At 38.6% G+C, this 23,020-nt stretch overlaps 1 protein-coding gene across 1 annotated transcript in view; it reads right to left on the bottom strand.

The window, feature by feature from the left end:
• Nucleotides 1-7,450: 7,450 nt before the first annotated feature.
• Nucleotides 7,451-23,020, bottom strand: part of ADAMTS20 (ADAM metallopeptidase with thrombospondin type 1 motif 20) — a 110,361-nt gene continuing 94,791 nt past the window's right edge. Inside the window, exons 29-39 of the mRNA XM_067289950.1 lie at nt 21,252-21,419; nt 19,396-19,569; nt 15,121-15,291; nt 13,883-14,083; nt 13,625-13,754; nt 13,373-13,467; nt 13,192-13,286; nt 12,651-12,784; nt 11,300-11,391; nt 8,274-8,378; nt 7,451-7,594 (exon numbers count right to left, since the gene is read on the bottom strand). Of these exons, the coding sequence (XP_067146051.1) occupies nt 7,505-7,594; nt 8,274-8,378; nt 11,300-11,391; nt 12,651-12,784; nt 13,192-13,286; nt 13,373-13,467; nt 13,625-13,754; nt 13,883-14,083; nt 15,121-15,291; nt 19,396-19,569; nt 21,252-21,419 (1,455 nt within the window). The 3' untranslated portion in view covers nt 7,451-7,504. The remainder of the gene's footprint in view (nt 7,595-8,273; nt 8,379-11,299; nt 11,392-12,650; nt 12,785-13,191; nt 13,287-13,372; nt 13,468-13,624; nt 13,755-13,882; nt 14,084-15,120; nt 15,292-19,395; nt 19,570-21,251; nt 21,420-23,020) is intronic.

Genomic DNA, 23,020 nt, shown 5'->3' with positions numbered 1-23,020 from the left:
TAAACCCTGATGAAAAGTGCTCCTGGTGGCATCTTTCTTTGAATTTTCCTGAGGTGGAGACCTTTGAGGAACACAGATACTAGCAGGACTGCTGTTTTCTTTACTAGGGTGTTAAATAAATGTTTTTACAACAAGCCTTTTCTGCAAGACATTTTAAATACAAAGCATTAAAAAGAAACTTTCTGCCTCTTGTTTTTACAAGCATAAATTTCAATTTGTGTTCTGTGCAATCATGTCTTTAATTATTCCAGCATCCAGAGGAACATCAAAAAGAGAATAATGAACTGACCACATGAATGTCATTATCACAATCAATGAACAATTGCCAGAGACGACTGAAATGCAAAAAAGGATTTTACCCCACCAGGCATAAATATATGATGCTGCTATGAATCACTGTAGGTTTTTGCATGTAGAAAATTCATTAACTCTTTGAATGTCCCTTGCTTCTGTAAATCAGACTGCAAAATAAGACCATAGACCGATTTCGAAGAGAGTCTTTCAGTATTCATAAATGCAGGATTTTTCTTTCCAAAACAAAACAGCAATGGCATGCAAGACAGAAATAGCTTATTTTACTTCAGCTACTCTGTAGTATCTTAGAGAACTACTATTTAGAGTGTGGGTTCTTCTCATTGCATGCTTTGTTTAATTATACAAATACAATTTGAAAAACGTGGACAAGAAAATTTTGTTGCAGGAACAGAGATAAAACGCACACAGATTAAAGAAGGAAACATTTGTTTATTAAAAAGGAAAAGGTTCTGGATGGCAGCACAGAGTCAGACTTGAGACAGATGAATGTATGCACAGCTGTTCATGTTTAAAGACAGAATATAGACATAAATACAGTTAGATCTTTGCTCTGCTCTGCTGCTACAGTATTTTTATACAGTCAATTCAAAGGAATATCTGTCATAACTGAACACAAGGGAAAATTTATCAGAAACAGAGCACAGATTGCTTTCTCTAAAGCCAGGATAAACAAAGCCAAGAAAAGCCTCTCAAGCTATGGAATTGCAAAATAAACTTAATTGTGTAAAAGAAAACCACCTTCTGTGGATGAGCTGATTAAATGTCAGGTATAACTCAAAGCTAGATAGTTTGTTCTTCTGTTTGAATAAAATGCAGAAGGTAATTTTCCCCTGCTATTATTGGAGTTATTGCTCTGTCTGAAGGAAAGCCAGCATTGCTAAGAAAGAATGCACTTTAAAAGCAAAAGCTTGCTTTTCCTATGATCTATTCAACCTATTTCCAAAGGAAACCAGAGAGAGAGAGACTGATATGGTGTCCCTCAAAGTTGTCTCCTTAATACGCAGGTACAAGACCATCCTGAAAAATCGTAAAAGATCAGCAAAAGATGGCCAAGTAGTACAGAAGAGCAAAGCAGGCCTTAAAAGAGAGAGATCATGAGCTAGCCCATAGGATTTGAATTCTTTCCTAGGGTTGCCACTGGGTAGCCTTGAGGACATTATCTAGTAGTAGGTCTGCCAAGCTGACCACCACTATTACTTTGACCTGCTTTAAGATACTACAGAATTATTCAATACATCAGTAAGTATAAAGGCATTTAAGTGTAGCCTTTGGCATTTCATGGCTTAAGTACATCTACAAAATGGAAATATGTAAGTATATTATATCATGAAAGTTAATTTCTGGAAAAAGGTCTGGTGGGGTTTTTTGGAGTGCAATTGGAAAGTGTTTTAATTTATAAATAAAGCCACCATGGATTTACTGCCAACATGGTTTACAATGAAATCTCTACTGCAATGTTTATGTATTATGTTCACTTTTACATTTAATTCCCATTTAAAAGTTCAGTTATCTCACTTTAAAATCATTTTTGTACATGGTTTTCCTGTTCTCTCTTTTTAAGTTAAGGCTGAAATATTATAGCATACTTCTGTTTCACTTTTAATTCAAGTTCAGTTTTGACAGCCACTGAATATCAGTTTGGGGGAATCTATTCATTTTTTATGGAAACTAAAAAAATCTCTGTAAGTCAAGAAAGCACTGTTAAGAAAGCAATTTTTTATTCAGATTCTGAATTCCTCAGGGATCTCATGTGTAACCACAATAAAACTACAAAAAACATAAAAACCATCCTAGTTATGTATAATTTTTATCACAGAATCACAGAATGGCTGAGGTTGGAAGGGACCTCTGGAGATCATCTAGTCCAACTCCCCTGCTCAAGCAGGGTCACCTAGAGCACGTTGCACAGGATCGTATCCAGGCGGGTTTTGAATATCTCCGGAGAAGGAGACTCCACAACCTCTCTGGGCAACCTGTTCCAGGGCTCTGTCACCCTCACAGTGAAGAAGTTTTTCCTCATGTTCAGATGGAACTGTCTGTGTTTCAGTTTGTGCCCGTTGCCTCGCGTCCTGTCGCTCAGCACCACTGAGAAGAGTCTGGTCCCATCCTCTCGACACCCTCCCTTCAGATATTTGTACACGTTGATAAGATCCCCTCTCAGCCTTCTCTTCTCCAGGCTAAACAGGCCCAGCTCTCTCAGCCTTTCCTCATAAGAGAGATGCTCCAGTCCCCTAATCATCTTTGTGGCCCTTCTCTGGACTTGCTCCAGTAGTGCCACATCCCTCTTGTACTGGGGAGCCCAGAACTGGACGCAGCACTCCAGATGTGGCCTCACCAGGGCTGAGTGGAGGGGGAGGATCACCTCCCTCGACCTGCTGGCAACACTCTTCCTGATGCACCCTAGGATACCATTGGCCTTCTTGGCCACAAGGGCACATTGCTGCCTCATGCTTAACTTGGTGTCCACCAGCACTCCCAGGTCCTTCTCAGCAGAGCTGCTTTCCAGCAGGTCAACCCCCAACCTGTATTGGTGCAGGGGGTTATTCCTCCCTAGGTACAGGACCCTGCACTTGCCTTTGTTGAACTTCATGAGGTTCCACTCCGCCCACCTCTCCAGTCTGGCCAGGTCTCTCTGAATGGCAGCACAGCCCTCTGGCGTATCAGCCACTCCTCCCAGTTTTGTATCATCAGAAAACTTGCTGAGGGTGCACTCTGTCCCTTCATCCAGGTCATTGATGAATAGGTTGAACAAGACCGGACCCAGTACTGACCCCTGGGGGACACCGCTGGCTGCAGGCCTCCAACTAGACTCTGCGCGGCTGATCGCAACCCTCTGAGCTCTGCCATTCAGCCACTTCTCAATCCACCTCACTGTCCACTCATCTAGCCCACACTTCCTGAGCTTCCCTATGAGGATGTTATGGGAGACAGTGTCAAAAGCCTTGCTGAAGTCAAGGTAGACAACATCCACTGCTCTCCCCTCATCTACCCAGCCAGTCATTCCAGCATAGAAGGCTATCAGATTGGTTAAGCACGATTTCCCCTTGGTGAAGCCATGCTGACTACTCCTGATCACCTTCTTGTCCTCCACATGCTTGGAGATGGCCTCCAGGATGAGCTGCTCCATCACCTTTCCAGGGATGCAGGTGAGGCTGACTGGCCTGTAGTTCCCTGGGTCCTCCTTCTTGCCTTTTTGAAGACTGGGGTGACGCTGGCTTTCTTCCAGTCTTCAGGCACCTCTCCTGTTCTCCATGACCTTTCAAAGATGATGGAGAGTGGCTTAGCAATAATGTCCGCCAGCTCCCTCAGCACCGGTGGGTGCATCCCATCAGGGCCCATGGATTTGTGGGTGTCAAGTTTGCTTAAATGATCTCTAACCCGATCCTCCTCGACCAAGGGAAAGTCTTCCTTCCTCCAGACTTTCTCTCTTGCCTCCAGGGTCTGGGGTTCCTGAGGGCTGGCCTGAGCAGTAAAGACTGAAGCAAAGAAGGCATTCAGTAACTCTGCCTTCTCTGCATCCTTCGTCACCAGGGCACCCACCCCATTCAGCAAAGGGCCCACATTTTCCCTAGTCTTCCTCTTGCTGCTGATGTATTTGAAGAAGCCCTTCTTGCTGTCCTTGACATCTCTCGCCAGATTTAATTCCAAACGGGCCTTAGCCTTCCTCGTCCCATTCCTGCATACTCTGACAATGTTCCTATATTCCTCCCTATTTCAAATAGTAAATAAAACTGAGAAATTACGCTAAACATATTCAAGGTTATAGGAATGGAAAAAAACCCAAACATTTCCCCCATATTTTCAAGTACATCTTGGATATTACAGCCTTTCTGTTAGATAAAAATATATGATCATTCATCAAAAACATGCATCAACACCTACAGACTTGGAAATTACACGATCACAACTATTCCCATGAAATGTAGGATTGGCTCATTGTACAGCACATCTGTGAGGGTCCTGGATGAAACGCCTCGGTGTATTCTGCTCCTCAGTGTAGGGCGAATGGCACAAAGAAGCTGGAAAGCAGACTGGTCCAGTAGGAATCCAGCGAGGATGGAGACTTGTTAGCGGACACAGGGCCAGGGTTTCCAGCTCCTCTGCTCCCTCCCCTATACTGCCCTAGGGGAGTGTAGGTGGAAGAAAGACTCTGCCAACGCTTGTCGCAGGTCCTCGGCAGTACACCATCCCCTTTGATAGCACATTGAGTGACATTTTGTTGGATGAAAGTGAAAGACAAGGTTTTTTAAATCTAGGCCACCACTGGGCATTCATCACTCAGATGAGCACTAAATGTGTGTGCGTGTGCAAACACACAAACAAGCAAGTGCGGTTGTATCACACAATATTTGGTGTCATTGTTGATGGGACTGAATATGTTCTAGAACACATCTAAGGAAAAGTATTGTTAAAATCGTCTTTAACTGTTATTATTCCTTATGTATGGAACAGCGACTGGATTGTTCAACATCTCACTTCCTAAACATCAACCAAAGCTCAAGAACTGTTTGACTGTCTTATTAGCAATATGTACCTTGGCACACATATAGAGCCACGAGATGGAGCTCTCAGCACTTTCAAGAAGGTCCCTGCTATTCTGGCAAACATCTTGGCTGCTGAGTGTGATGTAAAACTGCAGCAGTGTCAATTAAAGGAAAAAAACATAATACTGCAAGTATAATCCATGATTCTCATTTTATTACATGAACCTTCGAACATGTCAGCATTATCAAGGCTCCAAACTCATCAGAGCCAATCATCAGCCGTATGTTTTCTTTAAATTGCTCTTGAGATGAAAAGTTAGTGAGTTTAATAGACTGATTGATTAAGCCCTGTTTCTCAATAAAATCAGACCCCTAACATAAGGAATTCATAAAATGCCAGAACATGCAAGTACACCCTCCCTAAACTGGGGCTGAAACACCGAAGCAAGGAAAAAAAGAAAGAAAAGGATGCAAAAAAATGCAACAAAAGCTGTTTTATGCAGAAGTTGAACTTGGCCCACGGGGTCTACTTCAATTATATAAAATGCATTTTTATTCAAAAATCATTACCATTACCCAATAAAAATATGCTATGTTGAATTTTAGGTTAAAAGCCACTTACTTTACTAGTGGATTTAGAGAGTTATTCTGTAGCTGAAGAGCTGAATATTCCCTCAGCAGTGTTTCAGGGCCAACATGAAAATGATCTTCCTGTAGAAGTAGGTGGATTGCATTTCACTTTCTGCCAAAGCGGCTGTTGAGGAACCATGCCATAAATGAGTTGATCTGAGTTTAACAAAGGGAGGAGGAAAAACTAATCTAGATTGTTTCAGTGAATGATTTACAGGGCAACCCCCAAGAAATGTATAGGTGAACATTGTGTGGTGAGAGCTGGAAAGAGCACATAGACATAAGAGTTTGCACCTCTTAGGCAGGAATTGCTTTCAGGGAAAATATCTGTATGAATATAACCTGGTTGTGTGGCAGTTATTTCAGCATAAATCTATGTATATTGTGATCAAGAGATAAAGAATGTAGTTATTCTGTGGATAAACAAGTTGACATGTTTTTGCAACATTATATGTTGTGAGCAAGCCTTTGATATGAAAAAATGCAAAAGTACTCATGTACCATTCACACAAGCATATTTATTATATAAATACTTTATAAATTACAGGATTTTAATTATATATGTAAACATTTCTAGGAAAATAATGTTTGATACTCGTATTAATGTTTACAACTAATATAAGGCACATAGTGCAAAAATACATTTCTGATGCAGAGATCACAAAATAATTACCTACATGTGTTATCTAAAAAGTAGCTGCTTACACTTATGTGATACAGTATTGTTTTTAATTAAAATGTATTGCTAATTCATGGCTAACTCTTTGTGGGTAAAAAGAGAAAATAGCTGCCATTTGACCTATGAATTTTATTGGTGTCTGGTGTACAGAATGCATACTGTCAGAAAAAGTATGTATAATTATCTGGTACGTAATATATGTTATTAAGTGTGTAGAAAATCTCATTCTGAATACCTAAGAGTTGGCCCTGAACACATTGTCTTTATACTGCATATACTGTTACAGTTCTGGACTGTAAAGTGATACAAAACAACAAATCAAACAGGTCATTTTTTAAAATGTCTAACTCTTTCATACATTTACTTTTCTGGAAGAAATAATTTTAACTAGCAGGTGCTATTTAACACACCGTGGGGTAATGATGCCTCTGCCCAGTGTTTTCACTAAGGTTACTGAAAACTTGGGTTATAAAAGGGAGGCAAGCTACAGACTTTACTAATATGCCATTGGTCTGTATAAAGGAATAAAATGTATAAGGAAAGAGTTTAAGTAAATATATATTCATACAATCACATACAAGATGGTATGGTAAACAGAATACACTGCTTTTACAGTATACTTGGATGAGAGGCAGGGATTTTAAAATTAGATTGCCAAGCAATTTGTTTCCATATTTTCTTTTCTTGTACCCACAACAAAACTAAGCCTGGATGTTTAACATATGCTATAGAGACTAAAGAGGTTTGACCACACTTTTCAGGACTACTGCTAGTATTTGAGCACCACAAAGAGAATAATGAAAGGAGCGTGAAAAAAAGAATGACAGAGAAATGCACAAATCTATACAAACTATCTCAGAGAAAGTATATTGGTTACATACTTTTCTACTGTAAATTATTCATAGAACATAATTCCTAACAAGTTTCACAAAACTGGAAGCATTTGAAAATATTAGCTGTTTTCTCTTTATAACAATAACCTTCTTTCCTTTCTACATTTTAATATAGTTGATCAAGGAAAACAGTACAGTATGAATTTTACTGAATACGGCATAAAGACTTGCACTGATTAGTTGCAGGTAAAGTTTTACAGTTATGGTACAGTTTAAAGCATTACCCACAGTAATAACCTCAATGCAATTTGCTTGCTCATATACACTGTACATTGAATGAATGCCTCTCCATTAAAATCTGAAGGTTTATGAACTAGTTAGCCCACAAACAGATAATACATCCCTGAACAACACTGAAGAAAACAGGAAGGAATTCTTAGTACAGAGCATTACAGTAATGAGCATTACAGAGATGAAAGAATTAAAAAATATATATACAGCACCTGTAATTTGCACCTAAAAGACAGATTTCCTGCTTTGATGTTCTTACCACATCAGAGTTCTCACTGTATTTGAAGCTGGAGACCAATAATTGTGTTAGGAATACATTTCCCACAAAATCCTCCACACCTTCCATATATTTTAGTACCATCCTGTAAATTAGACAAAGAGAACAATCAATCAAAAAAAGTGACTGAAGTCACAGTTGCACAAAGAGCTCCTTGAGGTTTGCACACAACAGACCTTTTGACAAATCACACCTACAAGTACCAGACCAAGAGACAGCACTGAATTAACAAATGCGCATAGAGATCTTTTATCATTATCCATTGTACACCTTTATTCCTTGCTTACTATCCAGTGTGTTTTTAAACTGTGCATGTTTACTATTCTTGTTCAACTGGTCTTTTGGCTTCCCACACAAATCAAGTTGGAGGCAAGTAATCTCTGAGAATCCTCTGTAGTAGGTATCCTTAACACAGCAGTATTTTTTATTAAGTATTTTTAAGTATTATTAAGTATCTTCTAAATCTTTAATAAACCTGATTAACATGACAATAGCCCCTTAAAACCAGTAAGAGAAGGCTAGGTAGGCAGTGTCGATCTGCATAAGTTTCTGGGTAGTATGATTAAACATGCTGTGAGATCTTTAACAGTAAATTATCAGGCCTAGCTCTCATATTCCATCTGAAAGGAGACTTAGATGGGTCAGAGACCTTGAGCACTATTTTGAGTCAGAAATAACTTTCACCAGACAGTCATCACTAGCACCTCTGGAGGTATAATATTCCAAGGCATAATAGCAGGTAAAGAAAAACAACATTTACTCACATGGGATTTGTGTATGTCAGCAGTTGCATAGTTGCCCTGAGCAATCCACCTAACTGTACTGGATAATCTCAGACCTGTACCAACCAAATTAATGCTGAACTGTCCCTAACAAAACAAAAACAAAAGGTAAAATACAGAGCTGATAAACAGAGTTCAAAACCCTAAAACACTTTATATTGCCACATCTGCACACATTACTTAGGGTACATCTAGACATTAACCAAAGGTGAGTACTTAAACTGGGTTAGTTTGTCTGCATTATATCCTTTTTTGGACACTCAAGGTATATAGACACACGAACAAGTTATTCTGCAGTAAGTAGTACCTGTGGGTCAGCAGATCTGCAGCATCTATTTGCTCAGTCTGAATATAGGACTAATGGCAGGTAATTCAAATGAGTTTAGCTTCCTTTCTACGTATTTAATTTTATTTTACAGAAAGTACAGACATGCTACACCTGCAAGGAGGAGGATTCTGGCTTTCTTGAAAGACAGGCTTTCTAAAGTTTCTGAGCTTTTCGGAGATAACGTTGTCAGGACCTACTGCTATCTGGAAATTACAGACAAATCAATTCTTAGCTGTCTAATTCTCAAATTTTTGCAAGCACACTGTCCAAACAACAACATCTTGTCATCTCCCATTTCTATCTCAGTATACCTGTTAACATAATTGAACATGAAAGTAAGTGGAGTTTAAAACAAGTAAATTTACTGCTAAATGGAACGCTTTGCAGTACAAAACATTCAAAACATTCTATTGATTCTAAAATCTTGGCTTATGCAAATGCATTCTTTGAAAATTAGCTATAAAACAGAGTCAGTTCATATGAGAATAAGAAATATATTAAAAGCAGCAAACTTCGGTACCTTAGAAAACAAACTCAGATACAGAAAATGATTACATTACATTCACCCAGGAGCTCAATATGTTGGAAAGTAAGTACTAGCTCCACAAAGAGATTTAGGTGTCTAACTGCCAGTTTAGGCAGCACTATAATCTTGAAAACTCCTGCCATGTAATTCACTAAAGGCCTGAATTTCTATAGTCGCACCTAGTTAAAATTGTCTAAATCCTGAGATCAAAGTGTTAGCAAATATAAAATCTCCATTACGTACTGTAGCTACTGTATTTGTTGTCTAATATCGTCACAGTGAGATATATTTTATATATATATAAATATATGCGTGTGTGTATATGTGTGTGTGTGTATGTTTAAAAAAATAAAGCATTCAGTCTTTATTCTCGTGATTTACTAAAATTCCTTCATAAAAACTCAGTCTTACATTGTTCAGTATGTTAAGTTTGTTTTGTGTGCATTTCTGTGTAGATTTGCTGTGTTTATAGCACTCATACTCAGGATGAACTACCATAAGCTCATATGAATGGGGGAGGTTGTTCTTCAAGTGCCAAAAAAGCAGAAGATACTCATTTAATGCCATAAAGCATCCGGACAAAATTCATACAAATGGTGGGGAACACTGTCCACAATTAACAGGGCCACAGTAACTTCATCCACAGCGATATCATTTTGTAAAAATAAATGAAATGTGCAAAGAGTGCATATGTACAATTATAATCATGGCATAACAGCTGTCTGTTATGCATTACACTCAAGGCCAGGAACAGATTTCAAAGACTGGGAGTGAAGGAACTAATGCCTTCTGACTGGGCAGAGACAAAGAGCATTAGTTTCAGTGCATATCTTGTAAATGGCAACACATCTGTGCAAAAATACATAAGCAGAAGGACTTCCTGTTACAGACCACATGCAGTTGGCTGGGTCTGTCACGTAGTATTGTGCTAAGTCCAAAGAGTTTGCAGGCTGAAGGTATCCAATACGGTAATGAACACTGAATGACTGTTTTCATGTCAGGAGTTCAGTTTGCCTAGCTTAGGCACTTCATTTGTACCTAAATTGTAGGTGTCTAGCTGCCTTTGAATGCCTCTACCCACATAGCCTGTCTGACTATGTTTAAGCAGCTAAGTTACGTAGACAGTGGGGATTCACCTCCATGCAATTCTGAGCTAGTTGGTTTTAATTCTCTTTCCAGTGAATCAGTGAAAAGAAATATGCACTTCCAAAGCAACTGATCTCATCTTAAGGTATCTAATAGGGTGAGATTAGATGAGCTGTTTCCTAGAAGATCCTAATTGCCAATGGACAATCAAGGTAGTTTAGGTTGACCAGTTCAGACTAGGGTTATGTCACCATTAGCAAGTAGTATGGTGTAGTATGAGCAGATCTGTAGAGTGAAACAGTTGGACCAGCGGGCCCGATGTCAGTATACATTACACAGATCAGGGGTTTTACTTTGGACTAACTGTCCTCTAGTCCCATAGACTGCATTCTCATGAGTAGTTGAAGTGCATTAAGGCCCTTCTGGAGCTCATCTTTTGATTTAGTTTCTTCCAAAAGCAATCCAGCTCATGTGTTCCAAGACTGTTCCATGATATGAAGCAAAGCACAGTAAGCAGGGACAATAAGGAAATTTACTCAAAAAGCGCTACCCAGTCCAAACTAAAACACCAGTTCAGTTTAGGCACATCCATAGATGTGTCTATGAATCAGACTATACTATTTAGCAGGATCAACTTTCTCTAGTACTCTTCAAAGATATGAACAGTCAGGAGAAAAAAAGCGACAAAAAGAGAAACTTTGGTAGGATCATAGCACAGGAAAGTCATTGGAAGAGAAAAAAGATTGAGAAGGAATTTAGGGAAACAAGGGATACTTCACATCCAGGTATGAATTCAAGGGGGAGGGAGAGCAATAATGAAATCAGTAGAAAGATGGATATATATACATGGAACCTAGGGGAAAAGTGTGGGGTAAACAATTTGTGGGAGAAATAGAAAAAAAGAGATAGTGGAACAGGAGAAAAAGGACAAACAAAGAATTACTTATTAAAGTACTGCACAGATGAGATGGAATAGTAATTTGTTTTAGAATCTTACAGCTCTCAACTAGTCATACAGATTTTTTTCTCTCAAGATCACACTTTGAGGGGATAAGAAATCATAAATACCTGTGGACATCTGGCAGCACTGTAGCAATCTCCAGCTGTAGCAAATGGAACTGCTTTCCCAAGTACAGTCTGAGCAAAAAGAAAATCTGTGGCTAAGAAACAGAAAATTATTCAACAGTGAAACTGCTGCATTAGAAGTTCAGGTGAAAACAGGATGAAAAAACATGAATACATAATTTTGACAAACTTTGATTTAGGTAGTCCATTTTGATTAATAATAACAATATTCAAGGTAATATAATAATAATACTCCAGATAATTCCAGATTCCAATAATAACAATATTCCAGATGCCAAAGATGGGAAAGCAGACTAGACACTTCCTCAGTCATTACTACATGTGGAAAAAGCTATCCATGGGTTTTTCTGCCTTATTATTTACAAACATGTATATTGACATAGGGGAATATAATCTGAATAATGTGATAACTTTTAATATCCTTCCTTCTCTCTATTAAGTGTATTTTCTGTGTTTTGTTAATTTATTGAGAATACATAGTCTATGTATTAAAAATGCCCTGGGTCACCTTTGTGAACAAGAGCTCCAAAGTCTGAAATTATTACCTGGTGCAAAGTGTACCCTGTCCATAGAGTGTCTAGTGCCTACTAATAAGAACAAGGTGAATTAGAACAATGCTGGGTGCTGCTCCTGACACTGGCATTCTTATACTTCCTGAGTTAATTTATCTTGTTGAGACACAGATACCATACTCATGGATGTCTTTTGAAGCATCCAAGAAGTATTTACAAAAAACATTAGAGACTTCATCTGCAAGGTCAATCCAACCTACATGCCTGGTTTCTTTTCTGAGCTATGATGAGAAGAGGAGGAGGAGGAGGACTGATGTGCACTTGGACATAGCTCTAATGTGAGCTGAATGTTGGCCAGTCTGCTGTCTTCAGTCAGGAGCTTGAAAGTGCTGCAAGATTCCCTGTCCTTTTCATATGTCCTCCAAGGACTGAGAAGTTACTTTACTACAGCATATGAAGACTTTCCCAAGAAAAATATGCCCAGGACTAAAAGAGTCTTTAATCTAGCAGGAAATGGCATAATGGGAAGAAAATCCTAAAAAACTGAAGCTAGTTACATAATTCATACTTTGAATAAAATATGAATCTGTAAGATTAACAACTTGACCACATGGGAAAAACTAACAAGGGAAGTCATAAAAAAATTAGGCTAAAGAAATTAGGAATTCAAGAAGAATTGAACTGAACTGAAAACAGAAGAATTTTGTTTGCCCCTAACTGGCATAATTGGATCTATAAATGGGTTGAAGTGACAATTTGGTCATGACCATTTTAAATTTCAATCGAATGCTCACATTGGCTAAAACTACTAAAATGCTTACTTCTAATTTGCATGGAAGCTACATCAAATCTTATTTTGCTAAAAACAGTGAAGCCAGCTGCAAGGTAGTCATTTCGACAGGCGCAGTCCTGCCATCTGCTTCCATTGAAAGGACACTCATATGGATTCTGTAATCTAGAGAATAGCAAAGATTTAGTTTTCTTTTTGACATTTTTCCATAATATAGCATTGTAGTGAAAAATAATTACATTGTACTGTGCCGCACTAAGAATATTAAACAACAGTTACTGAACAAGAAGTTCAGCTATTAATCTTGGCTCAGGTGAAACACTAAGGTGGATTGAAACCATTTCTATGAAAGTCAGGACAGAAAATGTACATAATCAGTTAGCGCAGTTAAAACACTCAGCCTGGAAGTATCCACGTTTCTGCATGTGTGTTAATATGCCTGAAAATTTAAAACAGAAAATCAAGAAAAAGTCTGTCTACTCATCTGCTCTCCCAAAAGGTAAATATTATTCTATTCTTTTATTTTGGAAGAAATAAATGCACTTCATAAAGTTGCAAAACCACTTTTGTACCTGAATCCATATACTTCAGAAAAGTTGTCTGCTTCACCTTTTACCAATGTCAAATATTCTTTGGGATTCTCTAAGTGCATGCCTGAACAATAAATCTGAAAGAGAAAATACAACCCTTTAGCAAAATTTTTATTAAAAAAGACTATTTCATAAAAATATGTGCTATACATATTAAAAGTACCTTTATCATCCTTCCTTTAATGTTAAGTAAATATTCACCATCCTTTCTAATTCCTTTTTTAATCTGGACATCTTTGCAGGTGGTGAGAATTTCACCTTCAAAATGAATGATTAAATCATATCAATATTTCATGATTAGAATTTAATTTTAAGAGTTACTTCTGCATAATTGTGCTCCAGATATGTTTAGAGCTTTTACATAAATAACCTGGGAAAAAATTTAGTTCAGCTGTAAATTACAGCTGTCACTTACATTCTCCTGCATGACAGATCTTTCTGGCAGCTGGTTTTAAACGTGGCAGGCACAAGTCACTGGATAAGCCATTTTCAGTCATACATTCTACTATTCTTTCCTTTACCCCCACTCCACAAGCCACTGAGCACTAGAGATGGATAGCAATCCAAAGTTAGTTTAGAAAGTAACACAGAATTAATACGTCAGCAAATTAGTCTTGGCATGCATTTATGTTTGAGACAGCAATTAAAAATCAGCTTGCACATCTGTACTCACCTTGGTCCACTTCCCCACTTTCCAAGTAGCTCCTTGTGAACATCCTTTGATATTACATTTATAAATGTACGGGGAGGGCATTACTGGGCATTCTCGGTATGCCACAGTTTGTAGGCCATAGGTATGTTTATTCTGAATAGAATAGATTCCAACACAGTATGTGATCCTCTGCTGGTAATCAAACCCACAGCTGTTTGAGCACTAAAATAAAACCCCCAAGCAAAGACATTATTTCTGTGAAACTGAACCTTTCTGCAGCATTGTAATCACAGACAAGTCAGCCCTGATCTTCCTTTCCGCAAAAGCTTGTAATCTGACATGTGCCATCTCAGGGTTGGTTAAACAGTGTGCAGAAATGAAGGTCTACAATAATTACGCACACAAGGAGATGGAGAGTCCCATGCAGCCCTACTCTCAGAGCTTACAGAGGTTCCAGAGCACTTCCCTCTCAGTTACAGTACACACACACACACACACACACACACACACACACACACACACAGAGGCACATGTAGTGCAGGTGTGTGAGAGAAACAAAGCATCTTTGATCTAACACTCTACTGAAATCCTGGAAAATATTTCCATTTACTTCACTGAGATCAGATTGCAAGAGAATTTCCCTGTGAATTAGCAAAGGAATTCTGTGGTAAGGGCAGCTGTTCTCTAGCAGGTATTCACAGGACCCAGATGGGCTACCAGAGGACGGCCAGTGTAAAATGGCAAAAGTGTCTAAAACACACTGGCAGCTGCAACAAAGGGAGATCAAGTGAAGGGAGAGAAAAGGAAACTTGTCATCCTGCTCTTCCTGCTGGTATGTAATGCTTTCACCATTTTAGTTATAGTGACTCACCCTTAAACATAACTCTAGCAAATGGGTCCTAGCACTGCCTTTTCCTGTTCATGTTCCCACTACCACTCATTTTAGCATCATTTAGCATCCTTCACTATAGCACAGCCTTCTTCTAAAACCAAACACAGTTTCTTTCTAACAGCTTGGTTTCCCATAATGCTTAGTAGCTGCCAAGAACTAGGGAACATGGACACAAAAGACTGATAATAGAGTCACTACAATAAATCATGGCTGATTGGAAGGTTCAGTGTGGAGAAGGTTTGGGCACCCACGTTCAGATGAAATTATACATTTTTTGCTTCTCACACGTAATGTACATTTTACAGCAATATAATACTCTCAAGTGTAAAGCTATATAAAAGATGTGTGAGCAATATAATTACTTTACCTGTGACAATTCTCCTGTAAGTACAATATATTTAGAGGGAGCAATCCTGCAATTTTTGGTTGATGGAGGCTTTATGGCAGGATTGCAGAAGCTTTCATCCACTTGGATCTGTTTTTCATCCACACACTTAACTTTCTGGTGTATTTCCTTTCTTCTGTGTGATGTTAAGCACTGTGTAGGAGAAAAACAATCACAGTTTTTGTACTTAAACTAATCACATACAGAACAAAGTTATTTGCCAATTGCCACACACCAGTAAAACCCAGACAGTGACAATTTTTATGACATCTGTTATCTGGGTTGGACTGAATCAAAACCCTTTTACATTGTTTTCAAAGTTCAGGTACCTGCAAAAGGCTGGAAAAAAAAAACAAAAAACAGTGTATAATGACATGATAACATGCAAACTGAGATGGAGGAGAAACTGAAAATGTCAGGCCAAGACAACAGGTTGAGTGAAAAAGTTCTTCTGTATGAAAAGGAAAGAGGGGAAAAAAGATTTCAGTGAAATGTGAGAGGAATAACTTGGTCTTGAAAACAAAACAGAAGAAATCCCTGGAGGCATCCACATGAAACTACACTGACAAAACAAAACAAAACTGCCTATTAGTAAAAACAGTGGCAGCTTTGGGCAGCCGTATTTGTTGAGCCTGTGCCTCTGCCCTGAGTGTCTTCACACCTTCCCCACCATGGCAGCCATATGAGGTGGAACATGATCAACAGTTCTGTCAGCATAGAATGGGAATCCTGGTGTTACCAGAATCTACAAAAATGAGGGTACGGGTTAAGTAATACATGTCAACAACACATCTCCAACTATGGAGGTTTGAACTAGTCTGTTTGACCTTGCTGTGACAGAGAAGAAAGACTCAAATACACAAGCTCCAGCCTCAGCAGATGCAATAACCAATGTTACAATCTAGTACTAACCTGTTGCCTCCAGCCACAAGCATGAACCTAACTGCATATTAATTTGAACCCAACAACAGTCAGTTAAGAGACTAATCAAGGTTGGTATGCAGGTCAAACCTATTGTTCAAATGTTATTATTATTGATTTTAAAGCAGCAACATGAAGGAAAACAGATACTGTATGGTAAAACAGCTCTGCCAGAGAAAATCTCTAAATTTATGCTGTTGGATCTTGAAAATCTCAAAGGATGTAGACTGCACAACCTTCCTGAGCAACCTGTTCCACTGCTAGAACTGTCCTCATGGAGAAGAAATTTTCATTATACCCAGTTTGAAGTTCTCTGGCTTCACCTTACACCTGTTGCCTCTTAGCTTCCCACCATGCACCACTGTGGAGAGCCTGGCTCCATCTTATTGATAACTTCCTCATAGATACTGGAACACTGCTACTAGATCTCTCCAAAGCTGCCCCTTTTCCAGGCTGAACAAGTCCACTTCCCTCAGCCTCTCCTCACAGGGCGAGTGCTCCAGCCCTTGACCATCTTCGTGGCCCTCTGCTGAACTCGCTCCAGCTTATCAGTGTCTTTCTTGCATTGAGGGGCCCAGAACTGGACACAATAGCTAGATGTGATCTAATGAGTGCTGAAAAATGGGGGATAATCATGTCCCATGATCTCCTGGCTGTGCCTCTGCTAATGCAGCCCAGGACGCTGTGGGTCTTCCTTGCAGGCAGGGTGCACTGCTGGCCTGTGCTCACCTCGCTGCTCACCAGGGCCTTCGGGGCCTTTTCCACAGAGCTGCTCCCTGTCCGTCCATCCCCAGGCCATGATGCTGCAGGGGGCTGCTCCTTTTCAGGGGCAGCACTGTGCTTTTCTCCTGGTTCAATTTCATAAGGTTCCTCTTGGCCCATTTTCCAGGCTGTCTAGGTACCCCTGGATGGCAGCGCTGCCCTCCTGCCTGTTACCTGGTCTCCCCAGTTTGGTGTCTCCTGCAAACTTGGTGAACAAGCACTCTGAATAGTGTTCTGTGAGCGTCTGAACTGAGCTCCAAGGGACTGCTCTCCAAATTTCTGACCAAGTGCACTATTGAAAGAAGCTGCAGAACGTACCTGGCCTTACAAATCTCATTTGACCTGAAAGCTGTAAACAAGCTGAGACAGAAGTAAATAATCTTTCAGATTAAAAGCTTTAACCTTTTATTCTCTTCACAAGAGCAAGAAACTATCAGGTGAAACAGTCAGTGACATCATGTTATTGATGTGGAAAAACAAAAGTCATATTACATCTGAGGAACAGCCTGCCACCACTCTCTGCAGTAGGTTTTCTGAGGAGAATAAATGGACAAAAATCACCTGCATTAGGCAGAACTCAGGTCCTAAGACCTGAAGGAGAAATTTCAGCATAAGCCTCATGACTCGGGCATTAAGCGCTTATAACCCTCCCCAGTCATGTGGTCCAAAATGATTGCCTACTTTCTTGAACAAGCGAGGCAATGAACAGGATGTCAGGGAATCAGAGCGAGCAACGAAAATGAATCAGAGAGATGACTTACCTACCCATTTTGAACCAGGCTGAGATCCATGAGAGAATGGTGTTCAGCAGTGGAAGCCATAAATGCATTAATCCTTTAAGAAATCTAGTCACTCAGAGAATGAAAAAGCTGCGTGGACTTTTAGCAGGGGATGGAGCATTAATATAGTTGACAAATGCAACTTGTACAAACATCTGATCTTTTAATGACACAGAGTAGCTCAGAATATTAGGGTATAAGGAATAACCCAATCATTTGGAAATAGGGGCAGGCAGAAGAACAACTTTGATTATGCTGTATATGTTATTCCTGCAGCAATTCTTCTATATGGTATGAGAATGCATATTTGGTATGAAATTGCCGGCTGTTGGTAACAGCCAGCCTTCCAGCCTTCTGTAAGTTGTAGGGATGCCAGACCTGAAATTCTTCTGATATGCTGTGATTGATGAGGCGAGGAAATGACACACAAGCACTCAGAGCCGAGATAGCCGGGCAAACTATTCTGGTGTTGACTACAGCCCACACCAGGAGTGGAATACAGATGGATAAACTCTTGAAGAACCACTATTAATGCTAGATGTACAGGGCTGTATATGAGTCTGATGAGAGAAGGGAATTGAACACAGAAATTTCAAGCAAAAAGCAACAAACGTGGAAGAAGTTATGAACTAGCCAGAAGATACAGTGAAACACAATGTATTTGTAGTGGAGAGCTCTGAATACCCAGCTGGAGAATACGAATGTTTAATGGGTAAGGAAAATTCACCATCATTCTCTGAAAGTTTATTTCCGGCTAAAAGGACATTCTGAGCCACTTCCACTCTAAATCCTGATTTTAACAAGTTCACATGAGAAGGTAACTCTTGGAAGAAGCTTATATATTGTCAACCTTCTCTCTATCTGATTTAACAGAGGAAAATATGCCAGAGTCATGTGAATATTATCTAAGCTTTTGTAGAACACCAGCAAGTGATTTATGTATTATCAGCATTCATGTCTACAAAATAAATCTTGTGCCTCTTGGAGTTTTGAGTCTCATATTCAAATTTTCAGGGGTTAAATTTCCCTAGAAAATTTAAAAATGTAGATAGATGCCACAACTGCACAAACTGGATTTTTATTTAATGCTACAATAAAAGAGAGGCCCTTCTGTATACCATTTCATGCGTTATCCACAGTTTTGGGTTCTCTCTCTCTTTTTCTCTATGTGTGTATGCATTTATATATAAATATAAAAGTTATTTATTATTTTTTTCTAGCAGGTAGAAAATAGCCATTACATCTTTGAAGAAAATGGTTCTATCCTGAAGGTGTTTTTAGATTTTCTTAAAGACAATATGTTTTATTTTGCGTCTTATCTTTTCTGGTAAATCTTCACATACAGAAGTTCTTGAAAGAACTGTTGTCCAAAGATTTTATCTCTGGGTTTTTTACTGAATACTCCAGCCAACATTTCATCTGTATTTCTATTTTTAAAATGTGATTTTTGCATGATATTTCATCATGAGGTCTTATTAAACATTTTATGCCATCTAAAAAGAACTTTGTAGTAGAATTACACAGTTCTATGAATAGCGACCTGCTCATAGCTTCACTAAAGCTTTTCTCTACAGTGGTAGACAAGCAAGTTCAGTAACAGGGAGAAAATGCAGCCCTCAGAATTTGTTGTCACTTTTTATTTTAATTTTGCAAGTTTGACCTTCAAAATATCCACTATGTTCACTTGTTTGTCTGCAATATAAAAGCTATCAGAAATGTATCCAAAGGTGAAAAAACAAGAAAACCCATTACATCACACATTGTTACTTCATACAAGTTGAAAGGCCTTACTTACATCTTCCCATTCATCTGTCAACCACCTGTACTGCACGCACGCAGGCAGCCAACAATGCCTCTTGCTAGGGGGTCGTGTATCATGATTACACATTGCTTCATTCACTTGACCCAGGCCCTTCAGCTGACAGTATATGTCCCTTTGTTGAATCCCCTCTCCACAGGATACAGAACACTAAAATTGAGCAAAATTAGTTATGTCAGTGTGAAATGAGACAGTCAATGTGGTACAGTTTCCATTATTACATGTTCTTAGAATATTATTTAAATACTTCACATACATACTTCACAGTCCCTAACATGGTAGTCTTACAGCGTATCTGAATAAATTTATGATGAAAATGTAAAATTACCATTTAAGTGCCTTTAAGAAATATGGGAAATGCATCCAAAGTGCTCAGATTGATCTGTTTGCTTATCTTAATTCACAATAGGGACACTTACTATATGCATATGCAAAACAAAAGTGTAAGATTTTGCAAGATCAAACAATTACAAACTTAATGTTTACATCATTCCTTTATTAAATTAAAGCATAACAGGCTGTTATATTTTTTTAAAAAGTAAATATTAAAATGAAAGAAAGAATTCTCAGTATTTCAGGCTAGAAAAATCTCACAAAAGGTGCAGCATCTTGAACTGTGATGAGCTTAAAAAGATTCAAATCCTTCCTGCCATATGCCTCTTTTCCTCCGTCCTAGTCAAAAGATAGCTTGTTATAATGGTAAGATTTGCTCAGATGAGAGCAGACAGCCCACTGCTATCCCAGTCAGAAGCATGATTAGGTCCTACAGCCTATCAGAAGACTCAGCCTAACCATAAGGTAGATATTGCTCTGCCAATTGTGGCAAAAGTGCGGAGAGTGCTGAGAAATGGCATTCTGCATTTCATCACCACTAATTTTGTAACTGAGCTGGCATCACCTAGTCCTATGATATGCAAGGGTTACATGTTTTGTCTCTAAAAGGTCAGAGTCTGGGTCTTTTTGATGACATAACACTGCATGGCACGTGTTTCTGTACCTTTATGTGTACTTTAATGCTCCTTATCACTTAGGAATGGTCTTTAATGCTTGGGGCATTAGCAGAGAGTCTCTTTTGAAAAAGTCAGTGTTTTTCCTTCTTCATTTTCAATCTGAGTGTAATATCTTACCAATTTATCTGGTGCACTCCACTGTTCTCAGAGGTTCTTACACAACGATGAAGAGAAGAAATTGTGATTATGCAACAACTGGCAAACACTTGCACTGTTTATTCCAGATCAAGATCAACCTTTCCTTTATCACTTCCTGATTTAGATTCCCAGGTGTCTTAAACACTGTGGGGAATTATATTCTGCAAGAATGAGTGAAATGCAAAACATTGCCATGTGATGAGTTACACACAATTTCATCACAAGGTGAGAGATCTTTTACTAGACCAAATGGTATTACTGGGAGAAAACGCCAGCATTTGTGCACATAAGCCATTTTTCTTGTCCCCTGCCTACAAACCTGAGTTCACTTCAATATTCAGGCTATGACATCAACAACAATGGTACTACTGAATTCATCACTGTGGGTGAGAAGTAACCTTTTAAAATTTACTGTTATCTTGATTTTACAAGTCAGTCTTCCTCCCTTGAAGAAAGTCCTAATAAACTATTCTGTACAAGGTTTAGATTGACAGGTACTTTTAGTTTTCTCTTTCTTTTATAAAAAAATATAAAAAATTATTTGCTAATTTGTAGGTTTAATTGTGAATTGCATATAAAAAAAATCTATCAATTATTTTCATTGAAGCAACATGTCATAAATACGGTCTCTTGTCTTCTACTCTCATAGAGGAGAAGAACATAATTATAGCAGATTTTAAATACCTCTTTCCATCTGTTGGCTTTCCAAGCAGGACATCTTCCAGCTCTACAGATTTTGTATGTCCGTGGTTTTTTTAAATGGCTGCAGTTTCCTTCCTCTATTTTAGCCTGGAAGCTATTAAAACAATGCACATCACGATACGTCAAACCTTTTCCACAGGAAACAGAACACTGAAAAGAAAGAGAAGTATATTCCATTACTTTATCAAAAATCTCTAATAAGAAAACCAGAAAAAGCTGTGGCCTAGCCCAAAATGGACTCTACAATTATATGAATAAGTTTTTGTATTATGCCATAACTTCTACTATATATATCTGAAATTTCTGCATAAATTCTCTTCTACTGAATATTACTGATCAGCTGCCAACTATCTATCAGTTTCATTCATTCATGTAATCACTTATAAATATCTGAGCTCAGTCATCCATGCAGGAGATAGCTGGACATTATGATCTCACAACAATACACTCTAGCTGCCTTCTGTTTCCAGTAAGTTGCTGGAAATTGCTATTTTTGTGTAACAGGATAAACGTTAAAGAAAAAAAATGCAATGCGTGCCTGTGCATGTTTCCAGCCATTAGGCTATGAAGTCATGTTTTCTCTGGCACCTCCCTTCCATGAGCTTTGGATTCCTTGCTGTATGTGGCACAGAGGCAAAAGAAGGGGTGGAAAGTAGCCACCAGGTTATGGTGCAGTCCTGGCAGGCACGACTTTACCCCCCGCCAGGTCTTCTCTTTCCTCCAGAGAGTTGCAATGGCTGGCTCTAGGACCTTCTCCCCACAGAATTTAAGACCAATGGAGCTGCAAATATATTTTGTGAAACCAATCCTGAGAGTAAGCACTAGTCATGACCAGAACATATCTGACAGATCAGTCTCTTCTGGAGGAAGGGCCTCTCCCCTGCTAAATCGCTGGACTGCATTGAGACTTCAGTGAGGCTTGGATTTAATTGTTCAGATCAGGGCTGTTCTACTCACAAGCATAGCAGAGCTGCAGGTGCTCAGGGAAGTTTTAGTCAAACAGGGAATATCTGATGCACTTCCAAATTAGGTGGCTATTTGGTGACATATTTTGGATCATAAACCTTTTGAATGTAAGCACTAAAGTCTTTTTATTATTTTGCCATTAATCTTTATATTTTACATTCTACTATCAAAAAGTTTTGATATATGAAGACAATTCCTTTTCTCTTCTGTCTGGAAAGAGAACATGGTTAATTTGTTCTAGGATTTACTTCGTGATTTATTCTACATTTGGGCAAACAGGTAGAGAACAATCAGGTAGAGAATTAATATTCAAATCAAAACTTAATTTCTAAACAGATGTGAAAAAGAGGATTTAACTATACACTTTCTTCCCAAGCACCTAGGATATTTTTCTTCCTTTTATCTTACATTGTAATCCATGTCACTAGCATCACACATTAACTTAATCAAGCATTTTTAATACATATATCTTCTGTTTTCTGGAAATTAAGTTCACAACATACATCTCTCCCTGTGTAAAACCTGGCAAATACTTGCTTGGGAACAATAGCTGGAAATGAGTTTTTAAAATACAGAATCAACAATTATACCAAATTAATTTGCTAAAAAAAAAATCTTTTACAATAACAGTAACTACACTTCATTAAATAGAATCTCAGCTGACTCACCCTCAGTACTACAGGGATTTGTATGTGTGCTTAAACTTTTATATGTAGGAGTAATCTTATGGATTTAATTGAAACTGCCAATGTGTTTAAAATTAAATCTTTGTGGGATAAAGTAAT

The sequence above is a fragment of the Apteryx mantelli genome, chromosome 1 (genome assembly GCF_036417845.1).
Source record: "Apteryx mantelli isolate bAptMan1 chromosome 1, bAptMan1.hap1, whole genome shotgun sequence".
Lineage (NCBI taxonomy): Eukaryota > Metazoa > Chordata > Aves > Apterygiformes > Apterygidae > Apteryx > Apteryx mantelli.
This window is presented reverse-complemented; position numbering and strand designations above follow the sequence as displayed.